Raw genomic sequence first — 10,536 nt, forward strand, 5'->3', positions numbered from 1 at the left:
GAATTAACGGTTTTGGTATACTATTTTTACAGTCATAACTGATTTTTTTTATTAAATTAATGTGCTCTCCTTTTTTTACACAGTAAAGTCAGCTGGATTTTTTTAATTAAAGAAATTGCCAACAAATACCATTGATTAATTAGCGTCACAGTGTGAATGCTGAAATAGACCCTTTTCATTTTCCTTCTCTGTTTCTCTTCTTTGTTCTCTCTTCTTTTCCATTGTTGTGACCCAATACTCACTCTTTCTTTTTGACACTGCAGACTTGAAACAGAACTGAAAATGTTTAAGATTGCCACTCTCAGGACAAACATCACCAACTAGTTTTTCTGAGTCTCTAATCAGGCTGACAAAAAACAGACATCTAATCACAGCAGACAATATGCTACACAGAGAGAATGCCTGGAATTCATGGAATTTACACAGGGTCCAAGAGGGTCAAACGTGACACTGTGAACAACCCCGTGCCTTCTCCTGCCCCTACAACAAACCGGCGTGGAACAGCAGAGGGCACATTAAACAAAGTTTGGACATGTGCTGTAAAACAGAGGCATATTGATGGAGATGTCAGGAGATGTAAATCCCGCCAAAAGCACACTGGAAAGGTTACATAAGGTTTTTTTTAATTTATTTCAGCTAATAAAACTTACCATGATGGACAGGATGACCCACCTCATAGTTTTCCTTAGTGTCTTTAGACATGTACTTCTTCAGCCAGTCTTTCAAATATAGAATTTATTTGCTTTATTAAACCAGTTTAAGAAACCTTTATTACCATACCATACATGTTTAGACAGTTTTTTGTAGAGAAGATAATGGAAAATTTAGTAGGAAAGAGCCTCAGTAAGGGTTGTGATCCTAACTAAACCTATATAAGCTTGACTATACACCCAGAATAATATGGTCATAATTTGGCAAAAACATGCATTTATTACTAACAGTTACATTTTCCAAAAAATAAAAGTAATATGTAATTATATCACATGGAAATAATGTATATCTATATAATCAGCTGTTTTAGCCATTTTTAAACACAATCCATGCAGAAAAAAAAGGAGTTTATATAGTTTGTTTCATAACAATTCTCTGTATATGTCCCTGCTGTGCATGAAGGCTACCTAGTCGGAAGAAGGTAGTAACTGATATTCAATCCTAGGTCGCCTTGTGTAGATCAGTACACCACACACCATGGCAACAACTGCCAGCAGGCATCCAGTGAGGAAAACAAGATTCATGTTCAATTCATCATTTAGCACTGTAAGAAAACAGTAGCAGAAGAAATAGTCACAGTTACACATTGCCTGGCACTGGTATGTACGTGTTAGAGAAATTAGCCATAAGGAAATACTATTGCATCAAACTGTGATTTATTAAGTGCATTTTGGGAGTACCCAAGCGACACTGGGAGATATACAGGAGGATAGTCACCTGTGCTTGGAGCACTCTTGATGTCAGCATTCCTGCTGAGCCGCACGGGCCCCTGGGAGATGGAGTGACTGGTGGTCTGAATGGTAACCTCTCTCCTGTGATGGTGATGCACTGCAGGTGGGGCAGTGGCATTGGTGCAGCCCTGAGAACATCTGGTGTTGGGATGTCCAGCCTCACACAGTATGACTGAGCAAGTGATGTAAACCTTTTGGGAGAGAAACCAATTGAATACAGAACATACTCAACATAAATTAGGTTTGTTCATTCAGAGAGCAGTCTATAATTCCATCTGTTACCTGGTCATGCCATCCAATGAATTTAAATGCCTTCATTCCAAACTGGACTTTATTTGTATGGCTCGAGTAGAATTGCATTGTTTCATCTTCCTTGCACCTATGTGGAGAACATGGTATGTTTAGAACATAACATGACATGAACAAGACATTTCCAGTATCTACAATACATGTCAAGCTTACCCATTTTGAATTATTGCATAGGAAACATGGGCTTGAGAGTGATCACTGGGACTGGCAGTGCAAGACTCGACAAAGAGCTCTGTATTGTTGACTGGAGAGATGGCTTCGATCTGCATGTACATCATTTCACCAAGATCATACTCCAGGGGATAGGAGTTGGGGTCCTTCCGATTTTGAAATTGACTTGATTGGAAGAATTCAAACTCAAAGCTGAAAGTTCCAAATCCTTTTTGTATAAATACATAAGGGCCTCTGTGAGCATCAAACTCTATGGACACACTGCTTTTTTTAGGGTACTTGCAGAAGAACCTTAGCTCCACCTGTTGGTCTCTTGTTATAATGTCATTTGTGTTATCAAAAGACACAATTTCATTCCTGAAGATGAGATTGTTTTCATCCTCCTTTTAAAAGGAAATATGGAATTAATATATTATATAGCATATACTTTTTCTGAAGATGGGCTTAATAAGGTTTATTCACCTCCACTTCAGTGCCACAGGTGTTGAGAGACATGTTGGCAAAGACATGACTGCCGTTGGAGTAGAGTGTGCAAGATGGGTCAGTGAGTCGTAGGTGATCCTCATTTAGTCTGATGCTGTCTGATAGTGATTTGTCCACTTCAATGGCCATAAAATTCTCAGAGCAAATCACTTTAGCTGAAGCAGCTGTGGATATTAATTATTGTGAATTATGTAAAAACAAACATGTATCCTTTACCATTTATTCAATGCATGGGATAATGGAAAACACAAACCCTTTTCATGTCCAACATCAACAATGACACATCTCATGTCAGACTGATAGAAGGTGGAACTGAAAGTAAGTATGTTTACTGGTTAATGCCGATGCAAGTTAATGGATGAATTTGGAGTGATAACTCCCATAGTGAATACATCATTGTATGCTGAAAATGCTCAGCACAGACATAGAATATTTACTTACTGTATCTAAATTTACAATAACTACAACCGAGTGTGGGCCTACTGATTAATGAGATGGATATTTTGAATAATACATGGCATGGACGATAACGGCTGGCGGAAATGGCCGATTTCGCCCGGGCTGGTTGTCCTGCTATAAACAAAATTCTACGCCGATTCGGGGAATTTTGAATCTGGGCGTGGCGAAATATTCTTCACTGACTCTGGCGTTTTACGCATACGGTTATTTCCCTGCCTCTGGGATATCCCATATCGTTAGTACACCTACACATACACAGTCACCATCAGTCTCGCGTTACACAAATGAATAGACAGCCTCTATGTCCACTATCCAGTGGTCAGCTAAACAGGTTTTCACTCACCTGTTCGGTTCTGCTGGGGTTCTGGATTCCCTAACTGCACTAAATAGCCTACATATTGTTCCCAGAATAATTATATGTAAAAGGATCAAATAAAGGATAACATGTTAATTTAATTAACTTCGAATAAGTTACCTGAGGCGAATCTAATGCTGTTGCAGTAGCCTAAGAGTTTAAGATAGTTATTTCGCATCACCACACAGTAGCCTATGCTATTGGGGAAATTAGTGAAAGTAGTAACTTAGAAAACACGGTTATCCATCCAAAAACGTTCATGTCCATAGAAAATAGAGCTAACCTCTTCTGCTCCCACAAGTTATACCGGAGCAAGTGCCAAAATGTCTGCAGAAACATTTCAGCAGAGATGTAAGCTCTACATTTTTCGTTTCAATACCCAGTTCCGAAGTTGCAAACGTGTTCCATTAAATGTATTTTAGATGATTACATTTAATATCTGACACATGTCACAGGTGTTTTTACATTTTACATTTTATTCTGAAATAAATTCTCCAGAATTAAATGTACAGCTATCGATCTCAATACAAATAACGTTGGGCTGAAATGAAATCTAAAGGAGCAAAACGCTTTATACTTTTCAAAATCACAAAGGCTCTCATGTTTAACAATATAAAAGTTAGTTTCGAAGGGATGTGTTAGGGCATTTTCAAATAGTTCTGACAAGCTACAATTGTATATTAACAAATCAATTAGTTTGAAACAACAGATGCCTTTATTCCTTGTAAAAATGTCCAGAACCCAGAGCATCTTACATTGTGATCTCTTCTAACGCATTCAGTTTTAAGGGATTGCTCGACAACGCTATTGGTCAAACCTTTCACTTATTGACTTCCGCCTAGCACTGCACACCTATTGCTTTTTGCTGCTCGCTTCATCACCTGCGCTCTCGTTTCTGCCAGCCTTTATCGTCCTTATCATATATTAAAAATCGTGTCTGTAGGCAATACAAAACTATCATTAACATCGCTTACAAATTCAAGCATTCATAAGTTGATGCCACTGGGAAAAACTTACGTAGGCCTATTATTCACTGAGCTCTCAGCAATAAAACAGACGGGAAAATGCTCGCCAAGGTCACCACTTCTGGGTGTCCATCTGAGGACAAACTCTCCAGAGGTGACCTTGTCCTTTGTGATGTTCAGAGGTCCACTTATTATGATATCATGAACCCTTCAAGACAGAACAAACTTTATGTCATCATTCAAGGTACTTTAAGAGTTTATTCACATGACCAAACATTCACACACAAAAACAGCCACACACAAACTTGCACACGCACAGACATATATTCAAGTTTGAATTACAGGTCTACTTGCATTGTGTTAGAAGCTTTCGCCTGAATTCTGATTTCTAGCTCCTGGTTGATGGCAGCGTGAAGCCGTTCTCCGTTGTGTGGAGTGGGAGGCAGGAACTGGGGCAAGTACACTCCTTCACTGCAAGATGGTGCTGGGGGGTCAACTGAAATGGCAACAGATTATAAATGACTGGTGCATTTGTGATTCTTTGACTGAAAAATAAACCACAATCTACATTTAAAACACTTACCCACAACAACAAATTGCAGTGGAAGTTTGCTCAATGGAGTGCTGTTCTGTGACCAAGGGGTAGAGGACTCAAAGGCCATTTGGGTTGGAGATGGTACCATTGGACTATTTATGGTTGAACCAGGTGTTGAGGAAGAATGTACCGCTGGACTATTTATGGTTGAACCAGGTTTTGACGAAGAATGTATCGTTAGTTTATTAATGGGTGAACCAGGTGTTGAGGAAGAATGTACCGCTGGACTACTTGTGTTTAAACTAGGCGATGCGGAAGTATGCATGGTTAGAGTAGGTGTTGAGGGAGAATGCACCGTTGGACTATTTGTGATTAGACCAGGTGTTGAGGGAGAATGTACCGTCGTTGGACTATTTGTGGTTAGACCAGGTGTTGAGGGAGAATGCACCGTCATTGGACTATTTGTGGAAGGACCAGGTGTTAAGGGAGAATGCACCAATGGCCACCCTGCATGGATTGGACCCTTGAAAGCAGTAGTCTTGTCATTGTAGGTAAGAGTGATGCTCTGATTGGGGAAGTCCTCTAAAACAATTTCGAAACCATAGGATCCAGTGCTGGTGCTGGTGCTGGTGACATAGTGTAAAGCGCAAGAATCCTAGGACAAACAGACATCAAAAGGAAATGTCACTTTTTGTCCTGACAAATGCTTCATGAAATTGTGTGTGTGTGTGTGTGATTCTTCTGGGTGACTCTTACTTGATCAAGGTGGAACCCTGAGGGTAAACCTATGTTGCTTCTACATCTGACGTGATCATCATCTGCATCAAAAGCGATCAAGTTGAATGTGCGAGGACAGTTCTGTGGTACACTGCAGGAGATTTGGGAACTTGTGTGAGCTATAGTCCAACAACTTTTAATGTGATTGAGTTTCACGTACAATATCCTGGCCCGTGTGATATCAAACAAATCACATGTTATGAAAGATATATAAAAGACAATGAATATAAAAAGGACAAGGTTATACCGGACAAATGATATGATGGTTGTGACTGGAGAACGGTTTGCTTCATTCGTGTCAGATCGAAGTCCAAGATCTACCAGGATTGGAAGGTTCCAAACTGAGTTCCAAGAGTTTCTCAAAGACACCCAACAGCAACTGTATGCACTATAAAAAGAAGCGATGTGATGATTACCAAGCAGTAATAGTTAAATGTTGGTAAAGATGTTTTGTTTTGTTTCTAATTCTTTGAAGTGGTTAGCTCGGTAAAGGTTTTTGAAGGCTTGACTTTAGCAAAAAATCCATTTCAAATTATTTCTTCCATTCCCTTACAAGCCACCTATATTAAACATGCAGAAAGAGCCAGCAGAAACATACAACATGACCAACTGTCATCTCTATATTGGTTTTGAAATGTAGCAAATTCCGATATGTTTTGGTACATTACAGTAATTGCCATAACATTGCTCGTCACAGTATGAAACGTTTCCAAAAAGTTCAAATCACAAATGCATCTTTGGAAAGTAAGTGACATTTAACCTGAGCTGGTTATACTAGCTAACAATCTTATAAGTGGTGGGTACCCACTCTTCTTATGCCTTGCACAAATCAGATACAAACAATATCATGGTATATGACAACAAGAATGTATGTGTCTGAGACAAAGAGACAAAGATCACTTCCTTTGCACATTTTAATAAAGTTTGTGAAAAGGATTGCCTAAAACCTACTGTTTCAAGTGTTTCTCAAATCTTAGAAACAGAATTAATGTCTATATATTGTGTAAAGTTATCATGATGGACGTTCTATGAAGCTAAACCTGTAGATGGTTCTCTGTATCAAATTATCATAATAATATAAAAATTCTGATAATTTAGGTCCCTCTGGATAACCACATTTGAATTGGGTGTAACAAATGTACCAGTGGATGGACTTACGTAAGTTCAAAAGGCTTATCACTCGGAAGGCGTCTGGTCATAACACCTTCTTTTTGGCACCAATTATAATTGTAAGGATACTTTCCACCAGTGTTATGCATCACGCCTCTTTCCAGACTGGCCTGACTTCCACAGTTTCCACTTAAACAGGAGCTCCAGGACAAATGATCCTGGCTGCAAGAATCAAAAATGCTCTTGTAGCGGAAATCCACCTAAAGTAAAATGTCTCTGTCAGGGATGAGCACACATTCATTTATACATATTTTTGTCAGGCTTTTCTCGGGGATTGAACCCGAGATGCTGGATCTGGGGAACCAGCGCTTAGCCCAGTGTCCTAATGCTACTAAAAGTGTAGCTATCAGCGGAACTACGCCCTAGCAGCGAGAGGCGATGCTTGAGAGCAACGCGACAAAAAGCAGTATGAGAACTGCACAGTGAACGAACCTTTAACTCGCGCTAGGCATAGCGAGGAAAACACTAACGACCCGATGAGGGCCACAGAGATTAGCCAGGAATTTATACCCTAGCTGATAGAGGGAAGTGACAATCACAAAACCAACCAAGGGTCAGGTGGCCAGCCAGGAACCAAGGGTCAGGTGGCCAGCCGGGTGGACGGCCGAACCAGGACAGAGTATCTGGTGGGCGGCCGGGCGGGCGTCCAAGCAGGGGCAGAGTGTCTGGTGGGCGGCCGGGCGGGCGGCCACACCAGGGCAGAGTCCTTGGCGGCTGGTCGGGTGGACGACCAGCATGAGGCGAAGTCGTGGCACCCAGGACACTGAAGAGGGGAACGGGCACCTGGGGCGCGAGCAGGGACGCCTGGGACAGGGGCAGGGACACCGACGCCTGGGACGAGGACAGGGGGCACCTGGGACAGGGGCACCTGGGACATGAGCGCTCTGGACAGGGGCGCCAGGGGTGCTCGGGACAGGGGCGCTCAAGAAAGGAGCGCTCAGGACAGGGGCGTCTGGGGTGGTCGGGACAGGGGCGCTCAGGACAGGGGCGCCTGGAGCGGAGGCTGCGAGGTCCGGGTCGACAGCGGAGGCTGTGGGGTCCGGGTCGGCAGCGGAGGCTGCCGGTTCCGGGTCGGCAGCAGAGGCTGCGGGGTCCGGGTTGGCAGCAGGGGCGGCTGCGGGGTCCGGGTCGGCAGTAGGAGCGGCTGCGGGGTCCGGGGCGGCATCGGGGCTGCCTGGTTCACCGGGGCTGGCGGCATCGGGGCTGTCTGGTTCACCGGGGCTGGAGGCATCGGGGCTGCCTGGTTCACCGGGGCTGGAGGCATCGGAGCTGGAGGCATTGGAGCTGCCTGGTTCATTGCGGCTGGCAGCATTGGAGCTGCCTGGTTCACCAGGGCTGGGAGCATCAGGGACTGGGGCATCTAGGACAGTGGAGAGAGGGACACGGACGCCTGGGACGGGACCAGGGGCGCCCGCGCCAGGAACGCCTGGTACAAGGGCGCCTGAGGCTGAGACCTCCGGGCTTTCTGGCTCACTAGTGCTGGCAGCATTCGGGCTGTCGGCCTCAAGGCTGCCTGGCTCATCCGGACTGTCGGCCTCCAGGCTACCTGGCTCACTCGGGCTGACGGTATCTGGGGCATCGGCATCCGGGCTGTCGGCCTCCAGACTACCTGGCTCACTCAGGCTGGCGGTATCTGGGGCTTCGGCATCTGGCCTGTCGGCCTCCAGACTGCTTGGCTCACTCGGGCTGGCGGCATCTGGGGCTTCGGCATCCGGGCTGGCGGCCTCCGGGCTGCTTGGTGCACTTGGACTGTTAGCGGCTTCAGGAACGGCAGCAGACGTCACCGGGAGAGCAGGGGTAAGGGCAGCATCTCTCCTCAGAGCAGAGGCAATGGCGGCCTCGAAGCTGTCCATGCTAACCCGGTCGTAGACCCACAACAGCACCGCCTGAAAAGCCCTGAGCCTGGAGCACTCGGGGTCTTGCTTCTCCCATAAAAGCGGTTGCCAATGCCAAGGCCTTGCCTGAGAGCAAGATTATCATGTAGGCAATTCTCGAGCGGTCGGAGGAGAGGGTGATGGGCCGGCGGCTGCACTCCAGATTGAATTTGAGGAGCCACCCAGATTGCCATCGTAGAGTGGGAACCATGGGGGAGGTTGGTCCAGTTGTTGCCGACGGTTCAGTTGTTGCTGGCGACGAGCTAGATCCTCCTGCTGGCGGTCGAGATCCTTCTGCAGCTGCAGCAAGACCTGCTCGCGCTGAAGCAGCTTCTTCAACGTCTGCGCCAACTTCTTGCATCCCTGTTGGGCACTACCTGATGGGTCCATGTTGATCGGGTCGTTCTGTCAGGCTTTTCTCTGGGATTGAACCCAAGATGCTGGATCCGGTGAACCAGCGCTTAGCCCAGTGTCCTAATGAGTGGACCCAGTTGCAGGATGTTGAAAAGGATTGTTTATTACAAAACAGCAGTAATCCAAAACACAGGAGAGCAGTGGAAAATCCAAAAACAGAGAAGATATGAATCCAGGGCAAAAGGCCATAAACTAAAGAAGCTACTAAAAGTGTAGCTATCAGCGGAACTACGCCCTAGCAGCGAGAGGCGATGCTTGAGAGCAACGCGACAAAAAGCAGTACGAGAACTGCACAGTGAACGAACCTTGAACTCGCGCTAGGCATAGTGAGGAAAACACTAACGACCCAATGAGGGCCACAGAGATTAGCCAGGAATTTATACCCTAGCTGATAGAGGGAAGTGACAATCATAAAAACGCGAGACAGGTGAGAGCACACAATGGGGAACAGGTGAGAACACAAATCACAACAAATGCACATGTGTGCGAAAACAAGTCCGTTATCTTGTCCCTTGGCCACCAGAGGCCACCAATGTGCCAAATCGTGGCAATCGCCGCCCGAAGTCCTGACAATTTTAAAACACAAAATATTTTTTTCGCGTTTCGGCTTAAATGCATACTTCTAACCTATACATGGACTATTTGTATTCGTCAGAGAAAGTGAGACAAACTCAGATTAGCTACTACTTCCCTCCATTGCTACAAAAAACATTGTGGTTTTAGGGTGTCAGAGTGGTATTGTTCTTTGTAGTGCTTATTTTTAATTTCTGCTTGCTTGTTCATCTTGCCACTCGCCATTTTCAGCCCAGTGCCCCCAACCAGTTTCTTTAAAAGCACAGGTCCACCAGCCTACATCTTGTGTATGCACAGTTTAAAGTGATCTAGTGACAGAAGGCTTTAGTTTTCTTTTCCTTATTTTAGAAGTTGTAAATATTGGTGTAGGTCATAAGCAGCTGATTTTCAAATTAAATGTACAAGAAGCAACTTGATATCAGAAGTGCAAGGAATACATATAGACTGGTTATGAATTTACATTTGAAAGAAATTGTGTAGCTGCATTTAAATCAATGGAGATGGTGAATGGGTACTGTTAAGGTTAAAACTCTTAATATTCCTCTAAAGATGTATGCTGATATGTACAAGGAACTACTACTAATAGCAAATTACATGAACTCTCACTTTGAACCTAAACGAAGCTTAAGCTGCTTGGTTTGATTAAAACAAAAAACAATCAGCAACAGCAAAAATGAATTAAAAGTAAATGAAAATAAATGAACTAATTTATTTTGTAACTTCTTAACAAATACATTTGATATAGAATTAGAGAGGTAATAGAGAGTAGAAAAAGAAGATTTGCATTTGTTTTCTGAGATAATCTTTGTTGGCACTACATAAACCAGACGCAAAATAGGAGAGCCAAAAGCAAATATTTAGGTGAAATTTATTTCATGGATATTTTTCATTCCAGGAGAGGTGCTTGAATGATTATGTTTCGGGCAACAATAGACTAAAACTTATTTTGTATGCTTATTCTGAGTGAACATGTAAGGCGTATTTTGTGGATGTACAGTTGTTGAGTTTA

The 10,536-nt window shown here is 43.9% G+C and overlaps 1 protein-coding gene across 1 annotated transcript; it reads right to left on the reverse strand.

The window, feature by feature from the left end:
* Window positions 1-276: 276 nt before the first annotated feature.
* Window positions 277-9,388, reverse strand: LOC105902985. The gene is made up of 13 exons (XM_031568702.2): window positions 9,260-9,388; window positions 6,655-6,866; window positions 5,744-5,884; window positions 5,476-5,587; window positions 4,768-5,374; window positions 4,539-4,680; window positions 4,237-4,392; window positions 2,659-2,717; window positions 2,385-2,569; window positions 1,905-2,305; window positions 1,725-1,821; window positions 1,429-1,633; window positions 277-1,255 (listed from the first exon to the last, which is right to left on the reverse strand). The coding sequence occupies exons 2-13, from the start codon at window positions 6,753-6,755 to the stop codon at window positions 1,119-1,121; spliced, it is 2,343 nt and encodes a 780-aa protein (XP_031424562.1). The 5' UTR covers window positions 6,756-6,866; window positions 9,260-9,388; the 3' UTR covers window positions 277-1,118.
* Between the last annotated feature and the right edge of the window lie 1,148 nt (window positions 9,389-10,536).

This window comes from Clupea harengus, chromosome 6, assembly GCF_900700415.2.
Source record: "Clupea harengus chromosome 6, Ch_v2.0.2, whole genome shotgun sequence".
In the NCBI taxonomy this organism is placed as follows: Eukaryota; Metazoa; Chordata; class Actinopteri; order Clupeiformes; family Clupeidae; genus Clupea; species Clupea harengus.

Bases quoted from the DNA above. Each gene is read 5' to 3' on its own strand.
- LOC105902985 (XM_031568702.2), bottom strand. From the start codon at position 6,755: ATGCATAACACTGGTGGAAAGTATCCTTACAATTATAATTGGTGCCAA. The intron at 1,634-1,724 runs GTAACAGATGGA...CTCTCCCAAAAG, and splicing joins TCATTGGATGGCATGACCAG to GTTTACATCACTTGCTCAGT. The intron at 1,256-1,428 runs GTGACTATCCTC...GTTTTCTTACAG, and splicing joins CAAGAGTGCTCCAAGCACAG to TGCTAAATGATGAATTGAAC.